The 18,422-nt window shown below is 36.7% G+C and overlaps 1 protein-coding gene across 1 annotated transcript; it reads right to left on the bottom strand.

The window, feature by feature from the left end:
• Positions 1-3,973: 3,973 nt before the first annotated feature.
• LOC141351243 (uncharacterized) lies at positions 3,974-15,368 on the bottom strand. Its single transcript, XM_073857870.1, has 2 exons — positions 11,203-15,368; positions 3,974-4,108 (listed from the first exon to the last, which is right to left on the bottom strand). The coding sequence occupies exon 1, from the start codon at positions 15,357-15,359 to the stop codon at positions 11,487-11,489; it is 3,873 nt and encodes a 1,290-aa protein (XP_073713971.1). The 5' UTR covers positions 15,360-15,368; the 3' UTR covers positions 3,974-4,108; positions 11,203-11,486.
• Between the last annotated feature and the right edge of the window lie 3,054 nt (positions 15,369-18,422).

Here is an 18,422-nt window from a genome sequence, read left to right on the forward strand (position 1 = left end):
TGCGTTGCGAGGGGTGGCTACGTATCACCCTTTAGCGCGCGTAGATGAAACATAGATGAAAGGAGATGACTGAAGCGGAGGATGACCTATGCAAGCTATCGGAGGCAGATCACGCGTGGGCTCAAGTTTGGTCTATGTTTACACTACAAAAGGTCAAAAAGAATAGTTTCATAATGCGACGTATGCTTTGTGCACCAAAACGAACTGACATCTCAGCGTACAGGAATTCAAGCTCCAACCTGAAACAACACGGCGGTACGTGTCACTTTGTGCAGTGCCTTATTATAATATAATTTCATGCGCTGTTTTTGTCATATGCGCTCTTGTGCAAGCAATGAAAATTACTCTAACCTTACAAACAACAAACGTTCACATCTGCACATTTCCATATCATTTCCTCATAAAACTTGCATTAATAATACGGGAGAACCGGGGCAAAAGTAACACTGGACGAAAGTAACAAAGCGATTTTCTCTGATAACATTTGCATCCCAAACTATGACATCATCTTTGCAACCCTTGACAGAGCTGACAAATATCGCGTTATTTACTCACCATTTTCTGGGTGTAGATCCAGAAAGGTGTTTTCAACCATAAGTAAATTCCAAAAGCGGTCATTGTTTTCTTATAAAGCGTTATGTTTCTCGTTTCATCAATCTACAGGTTATTTAGTGCTCTAACTAACACATCCTGAAGTTTGACTTCTCAAGAGTTTTTCAAAATAAAAGTAAATCTGGTTTAAATGTGAGGAGATCCTGTCAGGACGAAAGTAACACTTACTTTTGTACCATTTATATTATTCTAATTTAATTTAATTTAATTTTTATAGTGTTCAAACTGTTGAATTTAAGTTTGTACTGTTGGTTGCTTTTGAAACATTTGATAAAACTGAAATTTAAAATGAAAATATAATTTCATTATTTTTTACAAAGATAAATTACAAAATATGTTTGCAGTTACATATTTAAGAGGTCATAGTCATGTATAGTTAATAAAAACAAGTGTAACACGAAAATCTACATTGTTTTGTTGTGTTAAAAAAAAAGTAACAATTCACCACTTATGTTCAAAGTGAAATTATACTAGTCATTTTACATTTGTTCAAAATTCCACCTGGTATTGATAGACCACACTTGTGAGTTACTGACCACAGCAAAAATATATCTCTGTCTGAAACATTATCTTTAAAAATTTTAAAAACTTAAAAAATTTTTGAAAAATTTCTCCCCTACACATAACCGGACACCTTACTTAAATGTAGAAAATACATACGAATAGACCCCTTCAAGGTTTGTAAACATTGAATGACTATCGGGTGCGCGCGCAGCACGGGGTCGAACTGTTCATAACATTTAGGCTATATAATTTAATCTAACAGTGCTGAAAAATTATGACTTACCTGAAATGAAGTGAGCACTACAAACACAAGCCTCTTTGATATTTGCATTGTCCCAGTCTGCACGTTAATTGCTTGCAGTCGCAGATGTTGTATTTTTTTGTTTTTGAGATTCTGCAGGAATCGCGAAAACTTAACGGAAGACCTGATGCGATTTTCACAGCCCACGACGTAAGTAGGCATTTTTGACGATACCGAATAATACGCAACTCAATCTGCTGTAATTACTTTTCTGACCCCGACATGCGCAGTGGGAACAGCCTGTGACGTGAACCGTGAAGGGGTCTATAAAAACTGGGTTAATAAAATAAAAATAAAAGAATAAAGTATGTTTTTAAAGAAACATGTTTTATATATTATAATAAATGTAGAGTTGATTTGCAAAAACAGAAAAGTTCCATTTGAAATTCTAAAATAAGCATTTTATCAAGCTCCTTATGTTCATTAATTGCACATTAATGACAATGAAAATAACCTATTCATATAAAAACATGATAACAAACAGCACACACATTCTTTTTTGCTTACTGTAAGCTTGTCTAAAGGCAGATCCAGCCAAATTTTGTTGTGAACGTGAAAATAAAGACACAGTTAACTGTCAGAAAACAGTCAGTGTTTGTTTAAGTTATGTGGTGTTGGAGGACTGAGATAGACTGCTTTACTTTAACCTAGGTAGTAGTATATAAGCAGAACAATGAGACTTTTAAGGAGAGGTTTGTGAAAGCCCTCCAAGTAGTCTGAAATTCAGGGATTTTACGCTTCTTTTCAATCAGATTGGAAGTAACTAGTAAGTAACTACTTGAGTAGTTTTTCATCTAATAATTTTTACTCTTACTCAAGTAACTAATTCGATACTAAGTGTTACTTAGATACTAAATGTTACTTTACCTTTAGTAAATATTTCTATAAGTACTTGCACTATTACTTGAGTACAGATTTTGGGTACTCTACCCACCTCTGCTGTTATAGTAGGCTACATATAACTCAATGTACAAGCCAGAAATAAAGCTCTGCTTTTTGCACAGGCCAGGTAAAGGGTTAATGGTGCCACTTGATGATCAACTGTAAAAATTTTAGCAAAAGGAAAAACCGCCAATGTCATGGCTTTGCAATCAAAAAATGTGGTTATAATGGAAGTCAATGGGGCAAAAAAACACAAACAACTAATTACAGAGAAAAATATAAATCTGATGCTGCACAAAAACTAAAAATGAATCAAAGCCAATGTTTTTACTAATCTTTGGCATGCCCAAGACTGTGAAAAGGGTAAAAAAATCCAGTCCACAATCACTTTTATATAGAAAATCTGTAATTTTGTCTCTTTTTCCCCAAATCAGTGACATCACTTGTAAACTTGGCAATTTAAGAGTTAAAATCATGTAATTTTTGTTACCATTTGGTAGTTTTGATCAGTACTGAGGGTGATTAACAGATTAATGCAAAAAAACTTGAAAAAAAAATTAATCTGATAAACAGCTGTTTATTTAGTGGCTTTTTTGTATACTAAAACCCGAAAGGTTAGTGAATTTGAACAATGCACAAGGGTCAACAAAAAATTTTAACAAAAATATTAGTATATCATTAATTTTGCAAATTAACAAGTAGGGTTTGATTAATCTGAAAATATATTTTAAATTCAGCGTTTTAACATTTAGGTACAGTACAGTTGTCATGCACGTGAGGCACGGGTTAGATCCAAATGCAGTTTTATTAAGAGTAATCTACAACAGGCAAGAGTCCACAACCAGGTAAACAATAACAGCAAAGGTAATCCAAAACAGTAATACAATATCCAGGCGTAGGTCAGGGCAGGCAGCAAACAATCAAAAACAATATCCAGGCCCAAAAGAGCATTTTCGGCTTTCGGCTGAAAGACTTTTATCACCGAAACAATACGGCCGAAATGTTGTAATGACGCAAACAGAAACCGCGACCTGCACTTGCTTGTCTGAAGCAACATGTATGTGGCGTGGATGTATTTAACCGCAAAAAGGTGCTAAAGTACGCACAGAGGCACCTGCGGTTGTGTCCGGTCCAGACGTGATCATCACAGTGAGTACGCCCTTCAAAGAACTCTTGATGTGTAAAATTTAGAGAGAGTCGCGCAAATGTGTCTCATACTGTATAGTCCATTACCATACATGTGCTGAATAAAGCAATGTAAAACAACGTAACGTTTTTATGCTGCGCTGTTTGGGATTCGCCTTCGTTCTCTGTGTGCGCTGGCGTTTAAGTGCCCTCAATAGTGCACACACGAGTGAGACGCAAACAAGCGAACGTAAAAACTTTCTGTTATTGACAGGGCACATATAAACAAAATTATCTCCAAAGTATTCTTTTTCTAATAAAAACATTTGTTTATGTCTTAAGTGTATGTATAGATTACAGTTATAAACCAGTCTCTGCTTATTTAAAGAGACAGTAACCTCAATTAACCTACTTAAGTCTAAAAAAGAGACAAATAGCTCTACAAATAATAATAAATTTAATTTATACAATAAAGACAGTGTTATGACTCATTTAATTAGATTTCTGTACCTAATACTAATGTTAGCCCTTATTAATGTGCAGCTTTTATACTGTCCTTGCAATGAGTTGCTTCTTCAAAGCTTGACAGTTAGCTAACAGTGTAAAGTTCTCCAGAAAAAACACAAGGCATAACTTTTCTTGAGTTCCATGAAGAAACTTTACTTTTCTTATTGCACTGTAAAACTGTATCAAAAGACAAAATACAAACAGAAATTTTGTGAGTAAAAGTGGAAAGGATCCTCAACAGTGAAAAACAAGTGGTGTCATGTTTAAAGTGTGAATGACTGGGTGTATGTTATAAATAGTGAGTGCAGGCCTGACTGAGTGCTGTGGCTGAAAGAGCTAGCAGTGAAGTGAAATACTGGGTAATATAAGTAAAATAATAATAATAATATATTATTTATATAATAAAGTAATAAGAGATTAAAATTATAGATAAATGGTATATATAGGTTGAAAGGAGGTTTTTACATCTATATTTTATATCTTAATTCAATGAAAAAATATTTTTGTTTAATACTATTGTAAAGGGATAAAAATAGTATTTCTTGACAAATAGAACAAATTGAATTGAAAGAGAAACATTAATTAAGTAAGGAACTGCTTGACAAACATTTGCAGTAGAGAACAAGTAATATTGGAGAGAAAATGGTAAGCTTGACATTTACTTAGCTTGAAAGTTAACTGGAATAAAAGTGTTTTTATTTGTTAATTTTTTAATGTTAAAAAGTTAAAAAAGGGCTAAATATGATAGAGAAGATTGAATGGAGAAGTAACAGGTATAGAGTAAAGTCATAGTTGTTATTCTTGTGGAAATATCTATTGGGCAGAGATCTGATAAAGAATGTGTCTAAGAAATTGTCATGAAGGGAACATTTGATATTGCAATGTGTAAAGAAATGGATATTGTAAATAAATATTAAATCAAAAGAAAGAAAAGATGGATTTGAAGAAAAAAGCATTGGCTTTATTAATGAATAAAGGGGAACATGTATATGATAAAATGTTAAAGGAAGTTGATAATGGAACGAAAGAAAAGTGTGTTAATCCAAATCTGTTCATGCATACTGTAGAAGGTTGATTTCCAGTACTCAAGGGCACTGTGGAAATTATAGGTAAATTGTAAATGAAAGGATCAGTAGATATAGAATAGGATAAATTAAACAGGTTTGGGAGTAAAGCTTAAAAATGTGAAAAAGATACTAAATTAAAGAAATTTAAATTATTATCAGGTAGAGTATGAGAGTAAATAGTGTAGAGTAAAAAGACAAGATGCATTGTTTACACAAAAGAGGTTAAAAAGAAGATGAGGTAGGAAGATATAAATAAAATAAGAAATAAAAATAAGAAAAACATTAAAAAGAATTAATGAAGCAAAATAAGGAGAGAGTAGAGATGGAGAGTAAAGAGGAGGTGTCATCTGATGGAGAAATGTGGATATGGGGAAAAAAAAGGATGGCTTAGGCTACTGGCCTTACAATTTCTTAATTTAATAAAGGTATTAAGGACTTTGGGAGGCTGATCACTTACCCTCAAGCATTCATGGGGTTGGGAAAAGGACTAAGTTGTGGCAATGGAGAAATGAAAGAAATCCTCCAAACCTCTGACCGGTGGACTAACGTTACATGAGGAGGGACTATTTTTGAACATATCATAGCAGTGTGGCAGCCACTGCTTGGACTCTAAAAGCACAAAGAGAAAACTGGGAGACACAGAGAATCCAGTTTTGTTCAGAGACAATAAAAAAGAGACTGAGGGAAATCCAGAAGGAGACCCTAGAATGAACACACTGTTTTGAAATGCAAAGTGAATAACAGTGATGACTCTTGTGTTCAGCTACTTTCAGCAATTCCTCCAAAAAGCCAGAATCCTGTACCCATCATAAATGACTTTGCAGCATCACCATCCCAGAAAGAAAACAACTTGAACTGGGAGAGACAAAGAAAACATGCTGAGGACAACAAAAAGCCTGGCCACACCAAGAGAGACTTTCGCTATATCCATGTACCAGCTCTGTGAGTGAAGGGGGGAGGGTGACAGCAGCCTTTCAAAGTCCATTTTAAGGTCCAGAAGAGTTGTTAAGAATATGTTTCTCTGGACAAGTAGTGGTAATTCAATGTATGTCTATACACAATAAACAAAACCATGACCATATCTATTCTCATATCAAAATCACACTCCTGTTTACTGGTTAGGAAGATATGCATAATTTGAATTAAGCCATTGGAATTTGTGTTTTCCAGAAGGGTATAGGGAATATAGATATAAAGTAAGTAAGACATGATATTAAAGTGATTTTAACTGAATCAAAGCAAATGTATAATAAATAGTGATGTACAACAAACAATGAATAAATTGGAAAATGTATTGAAGCACAAATTTCTAATGCAAAGTTATCAAAGTGGGAATTTCATTGTATTATAATATGATCATGAGAAAGATATTCAACTTAAAAAGTGGCAAAATAAATTATATGACAAGAAATTGATATAACATCAGAGGAAGGTAAACAAGAATTAGTAAAGAGTATGGTTGAAAATCAGTTAATAGAATAATGACTTAATGTAACTGACTTATTTCCACAGGTCTCTTGTATACTGGAAAAGATTGTGAAGAAAAGGATTTATGGGATAGGATGGAAAAAACAAAAAGCTATATAAAGCCAGTGGATCTCCATAATGTTTAAGAATTACATTAGAATTATATGTTATAGTCAATCATTTGTCAGGAAATAGTTTTCATAAAAAACAATAAATGCAGATGATAACAACATGCAAGATTAAGAAGATGTATTAATTGTTAAAAGATGTAGAGAACAAAGTAATAATTTGAAGTATCCAATTAATGACATTGTAAGACTAAACAGTTGATATCCACATCCACATTGCTAACAAATGTTTTCCCAGATGACAAATACTGTAATTGATATTTGCTTTATATATTTGAGTTTTCAAACAGAAGAAATATTTGTTTGTTTTTGGGAAACTAAACAAAATCCAATTCGGTATGGGAACAAAGAGGCTTTCAAAAGAATGAGGGTATACATAATCAATGTACTGAATAAGTGGGGTTTAATTTCTGCATTAAACATTATCAAAGTAAATGGCAATCATAAAATATTAAACTGAATGATAAATTGAATGATAATTTTATCAATGGTAACAACACAGCAGATTTGGAAGCTAAAGAAGCCTCAGAATGCCATACAGAAGTATTGCTCCTAGTGTTAATACAAAAGCCTTAATTAGAAGATAGAAGAGAAGAAGAACAAGCAGGATGTTACAGTATGAATAATTTGTGGCACTGAAAAGGGGACAAAGGAAGACATTCAAGAAGCATCTAATGTACACATTGAGGATAAATTCTATAGTACAGTAAACTGTTACCTTTCCAGATGGGTGGTTTTAAGTTCAAATTAAAAACAGAGATATAAAAAAACAGATAAAAACTAAAAGATTCAAATGAGAAAAAAAATGGGTATTGTTCTTCATATTTGAGAAATTGTCTGAATATTTAAGTGCAATACTGGTTAAATTTTTGTTCAACAGGTAAAGCTAGTGCCAAAAAATAAAGATAAAAATGATAGAAGAAGTAATCCCTAAATTTAAAACACTATTAGGAATAATTTTAGATAATGGATCAGCATTCATTAAAAACTACAAAGCGAATACTGCAACAGTAAAGAATAAAGGAAAAACTAAAATTACCATAGTGTTTACCATCCTTAATCATAAAAAGGATACCATCCCTTCAAGGTTAAACTCAGCAAAACATGGGAAAGCATGAAACTGAACTGACTGGATGCTTTGTCTCTTGCAATAACGAGTGAAAGACTTCAACTAACACTGCATGGAATGCTTATTGGTCGACCAATGCCAATACCAATGCCAATACCAATGCCAATACCAATGCCAATACCAATGTCTGCGCTATACTATATGTGATAACAAAAATTCATCCCCAAAAAAGGACTTCCTCTGGAACGACTGCAGATGGAGCTTTTGGAACCATTACAAATAAAGATGAGATCTTATGTGATAAAACTAACTGTATGCATAAGCTATTTGTGTGCAGGAAAAAGAAAAGGAGCCTGATGAGGAGATGGAGATAAAATGCCATATTATGCCATGGGATCTGGTGAATCTGAGAGTCTTCAGGAGAGAGTGACATAAACAGGGACCAGGGAGAGCAGCCCTAACAGCAGGCCAGGGGGAAGGAGCACATCTGATGTCATCTGAGCCATTGCACAAAGTTCCTAAAATACCAGCTGGAAAAGAGGACAACAAAAACACGATGCAAAAGGAGAGCTGAGGAGCAGAGGAGAACTTAAACACAATAATGAAGAGGAGAGCTGAGGAGAAAAGGAGAACCAAAAAACACGATACAGAAGAGGAGAGCTGAGGAGCAGAGGAGAACTTAAACACAATAATGAAGAGGAGAGCTGAGGAAAAGAAAATAATAAAAGACATGAGACAGAAGACAACAACAGAAAAATGACAAGCAATTCAAGTCTACAAACAGATAAAGAACTAAGCAATGACCACTCGGGGCAGATCAAGCAACGGCAACAAAGTTAAGAAAAAGATGTAAAGGAGGAGAGACTTTCAGGAGCAACAAGCAATGAGTGCAAAGCAGTGGAGTTCACAAGCAATACACAGGGACAAAGTTGCTGGTAATGTGTAAAGGACACACAAGGAAAACTTCAAGGAATTAGTCATGGAAATTGAAAAATAAAGCTAATAACCAGTTTGACAATTATCAGCAACATATGGTAAATTCACACGACTGCAGTCAATAATCAAACTCTTTTCAATTAACTTTTCACCTATCAGCAAGGATCAGTCACACTTCAGCGAGGACACCAGTGAGAATTTATTCTACAATAATCTCAGGAGGAACAAAATCTAGATTGAATACTAAAGAAACCAAAACAACAAGTAGACAAGGACATCAAAAGAAGAAAAAGGACGTCAACGGAAGGAAAATTTTTTTTTTGGACATTTTATGGGAAACAACAAAAAAAAAATATAATGAATAGTACAAATGGGTAATTTTCAAAGCTAAGAGAAATTGGTATGAACAATTGCTTATTATGCTCTGAATTACGAAAGGTAATAATAATCAAAAGTCAACATGATATTATAGGGGTGTTCAATTTAACAAATTGACAAGTTCTGGTTTAAACATCCATTTTATAGGGCATATTTTGGTAAATAGTCTCAATTTTGTAAAGTTAATAAAAGCATTAAAATAGAAAAAAGGCAGAATAGATAAAAAAAAAATACTAAAGATTATGAATGCTACAGTAAACCTGATGGAACTAAAGATGAGGGATATTTAAAGGGAATATTCTATAACATAGAACTTGAACAAATCAAATATAAAATTCCAAAAGCTATTATAAATCCTTAATAATTTTGGCTTTAGGTATGGAAAGGGTGGACAATGCTAGTATACAGTAAAAAGAATGTGGGAATCAGATCATAGCACTGGACATATGAAGATCAAACAGTAATGTTAGCAGAATTCTTTTGGTTTAATTTTGATTTGATGGGAAATGATAACTTATGGTGGTTTTGCAATTAGAGAAGAAATATATATGTACAAGACTAAGGTTAATTTAAGAAATCATCATGATTATATTGAAGTATATTGAACAAAATACTGAGAAAACAAATGAAAAAAACTAAAATAGTTTATCCCTAAATTGGTTTGGTATTACCATATGTTACAATTTAAGCAAGAGATGAGATAAAATCATGGTTAGAATAAATATTGATTTAATCTAGAATTACTAAATTATATCTACTATAATCAACAAAGGTTTATTAAATTTAACTAATGATGTTTTAACAATTTTAGAAAAACAATGAGATACTACAAAGGGGTATAGTTTTATTGTATGGAGATTAATGTTATGCTAACAATACAACATCAAAATAGGTATTCATTGAAGCTATCAAATAAGAGTTTAGGATAGGAACTGCAACTAATACAGGAAGAAAGAATCTTAATGTGGAATTGGTGTGATTTAAAATTAGGGAAATTGGGTGATTGGTTTGTCAAATTATCAAAGATATATTTTGGTATGTCAAATGATTTAAAGGTTAAAGGATGCAAATGATCAAAGGTATAAAGTAAATGATGCAAGTTATCAGAGGTTAAGGATTTGCAAGTTTAATTGGATGAATTGTTACTTTACTGTGTACTTATATTGAAACAAATGTTAATGTTGAAATATCAAGATGAAAAGTTACTTCATATAAGAAATTACAAAGTGCATCAAAAATGGGTTTTGCAAAAGTTTGAAAATGGTAATACTACATCAGAAAAAGATAATAAGAATTGAAAAGGTATTTGACTAATTTACACTCTTATGATGAATATTTTTATGAGTTCTGATTTTACAGCAACAATGACATAATATTCCATGATCATAAAGGTTTGTTAATTTAGGGAGCAGATTCTTTTACTTCTCCAAGAGAAAATGTTTGTTCCACACTCCACCAAAGTGCAGCAGCATGATTAAGTCATTGGTAAGGGAAATATGGCTTAGTTGGGCCATTAATTGGCTTAACTCAATTGAACTGGATTATGAAGTTGCACTTTGGGTGAGACTTGTGAAAGTCTCAAAGGGTGGAATGAAGAAGATTTTTAATTCAGAACTATATCTTTGGTGAACATGGTACTCAGATTCAAATGTGTTTTGCAAGTATGTATGTCTCAAGCTTGTAAGCTGAAGACTAGCAGTCGTAAAGACTGCAATGTATGCAGGGTTTAAAATATGGTAACTGAGAGCAGAGCTAAAAATGCATAGGCTGACATTTGAAAGGAATGAAGTCACAACACCTGTCAAACATAAAAACATGCTAAAAACAACTACATGGGAGGGGTTTCAACTTTTAGAGAACTGTATATTAGGTTGCATTCTGAAAAAGACTCTTTAGTTGCTTGGCCACCAACTCGGCCTTATTGTTGTATGCAATAAAGTCATCTTTTGGCAATGGAACCCTCTGCTGAAAATTATTTTTCATAATTACTAAAAAAATCCACAACAAAATGTGATCAAAAACAATACTGATAAATAATGAATACAACTTAATAGCAACAAAAATGCTGAGTCATGCTGAGTCAAATGCTGAGTCATTGCTAATAGCCATGCTAACAATTAGCCTAACTATCAATTAAGTCATTTGACATAAGAAATCTTCAATAAACCAAATTTTAGCCAAGTACAATAACTCTTAACATGTTTTAGTGATAAATACAGTACTTACGGACAAATAATATCCAAGGCAACAATGTAAAAGGAAGAAATTGCAGCAAGAGAAAACAACACCAGCACTCTGCTCTGAGGCACACTCAACTAACTGAAAGTGAAACTTAAGCCAGAGGTACTGCTGCAGGTTAACCAAAAGAGGGCAGTGTTGCAAACACAATTATGTTAAATAAATCAAACTACTTCAGAGAGGTCAGAACACTCCCCGCCTGGCACAATAAGGTTGTGTCACAAAAAATATTAAACAAGATTTAGCACAAAAGCGATACAGAGAACATCTTTTTACTGACCCTCAGATAAAAGAACAACCATGTCAGAGATTGGCCTTAGAAAAACCTTCATAGTTCCATCTTTTACTATTTTTACTTCTGCCTTTCGAACCTTGTTGTCATTGCTGAGGAATGTTTTGATGACACGTCCCACCGGCCAGTCGTTCCTGTAAGCTTGTTTTTCTTTGAGCAAAACAACATCTCCCAGTTTGATATTGGGCTTGTCGTCTGTCCATTTCCGACGACTTTGAAGAGTGGCAAGGTACTCCCTCCTCCACCTCTTCCAGAAGGTGTCTGCAAGACACTGGACTTGCTTCCATTGTTTTGTATGCAGCTCTGCTGAATCAAAGTTGCCAGATGGGGCCTCTAAAGCACTGGTCTTCTGGGTTAAGATCATTGCTGGCGTGAAAACAGTTGGCATGTCTGGGTCGGTAGACACTGGCAGTAATGGTCTTGCATTTATTATTGCCATCACCTCAGCCATCAAGGTACTCAGTACTTCATGTGTGAGCCGAGTATGTACAGACTGAAGAAGCATGGCATCCAGAATCCGCCTGGCTATCCCAATGAGTCTTTCCCAAGATCCCCCCATGTGTGAGGAATGTGGGGGATTAAACTGCCAAGTACAATTTTTCTCCTGAAGGTAGCTGTTTAATGTTGCATCTCTGTGGTCGATTCCCAATTCTTTACAGGCACCAATGAAATTAGTGCCTCTATCAGAGCGAAGAAGCTTGGCAGGTCCACGTACTGAGAAAAATCTTCTCAATGCATTTATGAAGCTAGATGTGGACATTGATTCCACAAGCTCAATGTGCACAGCTCTAGTTGTCATGCACGTGAAAAGTACCGCCCACCTTTTATTGTCTGCAGCGCCTCCCCTTGTACGACGTGTCATAACCGTCCATGGACCAAAGACATCTAGCCCAACATTGGTAAAGGGTGGCATTGGTGAGAGCTTGTCTGCTGGTAAGTCTGCCATCTTTTGTATCTGTAGTGTTCCTCTGAGTTTACGACAGACGACACATTTGAAGATAACAGATGAGACCAAGCATTTGCTCCCAATGATCCATAGTCCTGCAGCTCTAATTGCTCCCTCTGTGATATGACGTCCCTGGTGCATCACCTTCTCATGGTAGTATCTCACTAAGAGGGTAGCAATGTAATGAGTACGAGGAATAATAAGTGGGTGCTTTTCTTCTTTTGTCAGGTTGGCAGGTGCAAGACGACCTCCGACCCTAAGCAATCCATCTTCATCAATGATTGGGTTAAGCTTTTTGAGTGGACTCTGCTTTGGTAATGTCTGCTTTGTTTCCAGACATTTGAATTCTTCCTTGAAGATTTCAGACTGCACAGTGAGAATAATTACAACTTTTGCACGAAGAATCTCACTTACGGTGCTTGCCTCAATGTTACACTTCCATCCTTGAAAATTTCTCTGATCGGCAGTTGTCTTGAATGATCTTGCCACACGGATGAGCAAAGCTATGGCACGACACAGAGTCATCCAATGAGAAAATCTTTCAAAGCGATGTGACTTCAACTGTGTTTCTGAAGTTACTGTAATCAAAGTCGTTACATCAGGTCGTATTTCCACATCTACATCAGGTTCCACTAGAGTGAAGATGTCGATCTGTGCTGGCTCTGGATGGGATTGTGTTAAACATGATGGTCCCGAGAACCAATTTGTGTGTTGCAGAAGAGAAGCATGGATTGGTCTGGTGGCATGATCTGCAGGATTGTTCTCTGTAGAGATGTAATGCCACTGCTCAGGATGAGAAGACTTACGGATACGAATCACTCTGTTTGCAACATATGTGTAAAATCTCCTAGTGCTGTTGTGAATATATCCAAGGACGATTTTACTGTCGGTGTAGAATTTCACAGCATCCATGTCAATGTCTATCTCGTCTCTGACTAGCTCATAAAGCTCCACAGCTAGAACAGCTGCGCACAACTCCAGTCGTGGAACAGTATGTGCGGGACGTGGGGCTAGTTTGGACTTGCCCATAATGAATCCAACGTACTGCTGACCTTCACTGTCGATACACTTTAAGTAAGCAACAGCTCCAATTGCTATTATGGAGGCATCTGAAAAGATGCACAGCTCTTTTCTTTGGGCAGAGGACTGCGGGAATGGAACATAGCACCTTGGTATCTGGAGACGTTGGAGATCATTCAACGATTCTTTCCATCTACTCCATTCATCCTTCTTTTCTGGAGGAAGTGGCTCATCCCAGTCATTCTGCTCAGCTGAGAGTTCACGAAGGAGAGCTTTTCCCTGCATTGTTATAGGAGCCACAAAGCCTAAAGGGTCATATAAACTGTTGATTGTGGCCAAAACACCTCTCTTGGTATATGGTCTTTCCTCTTGAGACACTTTGAATGTGAAACTGTCTGTTTCCAGGTTCCACAGGACCCCTAAGCTGCGCTGTAAAGGGAGATCATCTAACCTTAGATCCAAATCTTTCAGATCTTTGACCCTCTCATCAGCTGGAAAAGCTTCCATAACCTTGTGATTGTTGGATGTTATCTTGTGCAATTTCAAGTTGGAATCAGCTAGCATCTGCTTTGTTCTTGTTAGGATGTCAATCGCTTCTTCAGGGGTTGGAGCAGATGCAAGTCCATCATCAACGTAAAAATGTCTTATGACAAACTGCTTGGCATCAGCGCCATACTCTCTCTCACCATCTGCTGCAGCGCGCCTCATGCAATAAATAGCCACAGCTGGTGAGGGGCTATTTCCAAACACATGGACCTTCATTCTGAAGTCCCTCACCATCTTGCTGAGATCGTTGTCTTCATACCAAAGGAATCTGAGGTAGTCTCTATGGTCTTCGTTTACAACAAAACAATAAAACATTTGCTGTATATCAGCTGTGAACGCAATAGGTTCTTTTCTGAAACGTAAAAGGACCCCTAAAAGGCTGTTGTTCAAGTCAGGGCCACTAAGCAGCACTTTGTTTAGGGACACTCCTTCATATTCAGCGCTTGAATCAAATACCACCCTTATCTGGTCACGTTTCTGAGGGTGATATACGCCAAACGACGGTAAGTACCAGTGTTCTTTATGTTTCTCCAGTGGAGGAGCAGGCTCTGCATGATCGTTTTCTAACATTTTCTGCATGAAGTCAATGTACTGCTTCTTCATGTCAGGTTTTCTGTCCAGTGTTTTCTTGAGAGAATAAAGACGTGACATTGCTTGCTCTCTGTTACTTGGAAGGAACTGCCTAGTGGAACGGAATGGTAATGGCGCTACCCAGCTGTTGGCTTCATTTTTATAGACTTCTCTGTCCATCAATTCAAGAAAAACCTGATCATCCACTGAAAGCGCTGATTTTTCATCATCCCTGGTTCTTTCAAACACAGCAGATCCCAACATGTCTATGCAACCACTAAGGCGCTCTTCCTGTGTACAAGAGGCTGAAGAACATCCGAGATGTGATGATTGACTGAGAGTCTCCTTAACTAAGATTTTGTTTGGACATGGGCTAAGAATAGATGTACGACCGTTACTGAGTACATGTGTTTTCAGGACATTAACACTCGATGGCTTGTGGGTTGTTCCTAGGCAGGTGTCACCTACAATGACCCACCCCAGATCTAGCCTCTGCGCATAAGGAGCACTGTGGGGCCCGTTAATTTGCTCTCTCACCTTGTGTACCCGCAGAATATCTCTTCCCAAGAGTATGAGGATGGAAGCATCTGGATCCACAGGAGGAATCCTCTCAGCAACTCGCTGTAGGTGTGGGTGACAACGCGCCACCTCAGGAGATGGGATTTCTGTGCGGTTGTCAGGAATCATGTCACATTCGATTAGACTTGGTAGTGGTAGTTGTATTTTGCCATCAATGGATTCGATCATCAAGTTTGTAGCTCTTCTGCCCATTGCTTTGGTAACCCCTGAACACGTTTTCAGTGTTTATGGGTCTGATGTGGTTGTAATGTTAAAAAGATGGAAGAATTCTGATTTAGCGAGTGACTTGTTACTCTGTTCGTCTAACACTGCATACATTTTCTTTGATTCCTCTCTTCTTCCAGCAGGATATACTATCACTGGACTGATTTTGGAGCAGGAATGTTGACCATCTGAATTGCTACATATTTCTGTACATTTAGATGTCACTGGTGTCAAAGCATTTACATTCACCTCCCCGCCATCATCTTTGTCCGCTTCTTGGCTCCCTGTTGTAGTGGGAGAAGGACCAGGATGTAGTGCTGAGACGTGTTTCTCACTGTTACACTCCAGACATTTTAGTGTCACTCTGCAGTCTTTTGCCATATGCTGTACTGACCCACAACATCTGAAGCAAATACGGTTCTCTTTCAAAAATGATTTTCTTTCATCAATATGTTTAGCTCTGAAGCTCCTGCATTTTTTTAACGGGTGGGGCTTTTTATGAATGGGACATAGCTTATCAGGACTTTCCATTATCTTCTCACCGTAGCTACGCTGGATAGTCATTGGATCTTGTGGAACATCTGTTTTGTGCAGTTACAGAAGCTCGGTTACCACTTCTTGTGTATCTCTCAGTTTTTAAGCTTTGGGTGTTGAAGGACGTAAAGGCAAAACTGGGGTCATTTTTCACTCGTGCCTGTTGTCTCACAAAGCTGGAGAAGAAACGAAAAGGTGGAAATGTTACTCCATTGTCATCCTTGTATTTGGATCCTGTGGCTACCCATTTCTCTTGCAAGCTGTAAGGTAATTTCTCCACGATTGGATTCACTCCACGAGCCGTGTCCAAATATGACAATCCAGGTAAATATCCTCCTTCTTTCGCACACTCTATCTCCTGAAGAATGTCACCTAACTCCCTTAGCCTGACATTATCTTTGTTGGTGAGTTTAGGGAAATATTCAAGCTTTTTTAGCAGAGCATGCTCGACTGCTTCTGATGACCCATAACATTCTTCTAGTCTTTGCCAGACTAAGTTGAGTGCTGCTGTTGGGTTGAACACATGAACAGAGCGAATCCTCTTTGCTTGCTCCGCAGACTCCTCACCAAGCCATTTTATCATCAAATCCAGTTCTTCCCTCGATGAAAGGTTGAGATCTTGTATGGCACTTTGAAATGATTCCTTCCATGCCCAGTAATTCTCTGGACGATCGTCAAATTTCAGAAGACCTGCATTCAACATTTCCCTGCGAATAAGGTATTTTGTAACATCTTGTACACCTTGAGTTTCGGATAAAGACTTCTTTTGAGGATGAAATGACTCTCTTGCTGTTTCTGAGTAGTAAGGTTTATTGTAAACTTCCTCTTTTTGTTGTGGTTGTTTGACATAAGCTTTTCTACTCTCAACATCTCTGTTTTTCTCATAATGATGAGTATCTGTGTCATTCATGTCCATTTCACATTGTGCACGTGCCACCTTTTGGTAGACTAGTGGATCATCTTTCAATGGAAATTCCTCAGAGTGTGCTCTTGAATGTTGTTTGACATATTCAGATGTGCGTTGAACTGAACTGATAGGTAACTCTAATACCTCTGGATTAATTTCACTCTTGATAGACTTATCATCTTCTTCATATGCAGCTGCTTCAGCTGTCGCAGCAGCAACAGCTTTCTGACTTTTTAATATATGAAGATTTGCTTCAAGGTCAGCTTTTTGCTTCATAATTCTGGCTTCTTCTTCGGCAAAGGAAAGTTCAGCACGGGCAGCCTCTGCTTTAGCCCGAGCTTTCATAGCTGAGGAGCTAGCTGTGGAAGCTCCACTTGACTGTTTTGAAGCACGTGACCGTACTGACTTTGCACATGCATCAGCACTTTGAGTAGCTTCTTGCTGTTTTTCCACACTCTCATTCTGAGAAGATGGCTGGTACTGTTTGCCTGACCGTAGACTCATTGTTGCTGCACATAACCTTGTTCAATTTTGCCCGCTGTGCGCTTGTCCTTTTACTATACTGTCCTTGCAATGAGTTGCTTCTTCAAAGCTTGACAGTTAGCTAACAGTGTAAAGTTCTCCAGAAAAAACACAAGGCATAACTTTTCTTGAGTTCCATGAAGAAACTTTACTTTTCTTATTGCACTGTAAAACTGTATCAAAAGACAAAATACAAACAGAAATGTGATCAAAAACAATACTGATAAATAATGAATACAACTTAATAGCAACAAAAATGCTGAGTCATGCTGAGTCAAATGCTGAGTCATTGCTAATAGCCATGCTAACAATTAGCCTAACTATCAATTAAGTCATTTGACATAAGAAATCTCCAATAAACCCAAATATTAGCCAAGTACAATTACTCTTAACCTTTTTTTTTAGTGATAAATACAGTACTTATGGACAAATAATATCCAAGGCAACAATGTAAAAATAAGAAATTGCAGCAGGAGAAAACACCACCAGCACTCTGCTCTGAGGCACACTGAACTAACTGAAAGTGAAACTTAACCCAGAGGTACTGCTGCAGGTTAGCCAAAAGAGGGCAGTGTTGCAAACACAATTATGTTAAATAAATCAAACTACTTCAGAGAGGTCAGAACAGCTTTGTTTTTTTTTATAAATGTTTGTAATTTCTTTATTTGTTGTTAGATTTTCCCCACCCCCTTTTTGCTGATCTGAAAAATAATCCGATCCGTGCCTCAAAAACTGTAATGTGATCTGAACCATGAGTTTTGTGATCTGTCACACACCCCCAGTAAAGTTTGTACACAGTGATAGCCATAAATGCATTTGTACTAATAATTGGCATAATAATTTATTTCTGTGTTTCGGTTTCGGTTTTTCTGCCTTGGTTTCCTCATTTTCGGTTTTCGGTTGCGGCCAAGAATTTTCATTTCGGTGCATCCCTAATCATTAATCCTATTTACTTGTAGCACAGTATACTTCTTGAATATAAAGTTTCCCTACTGCTATAAAAAGGCAGGCCATGATGCATCCTATCTCATTAGTAATGTAGTTGCAGTCAAGTGTGCCAACCAGTACTTCTTTAGGGGTTGGCTGCT

This window comes from Misgurnus anguillicaudatus, chromosome 19, assembly GCF_027580225.2.
Source record: "Misgurnus anguillicaudatus chromosome 19, ASM2758022v2, whole genome shotgun sequence".
NCBI lineage: Eukaryota > Metazoa > Chordata > Actinopteri > Cypriniformes > Cobitidae > Misgurnus > Misgurnus anguillicaudatus.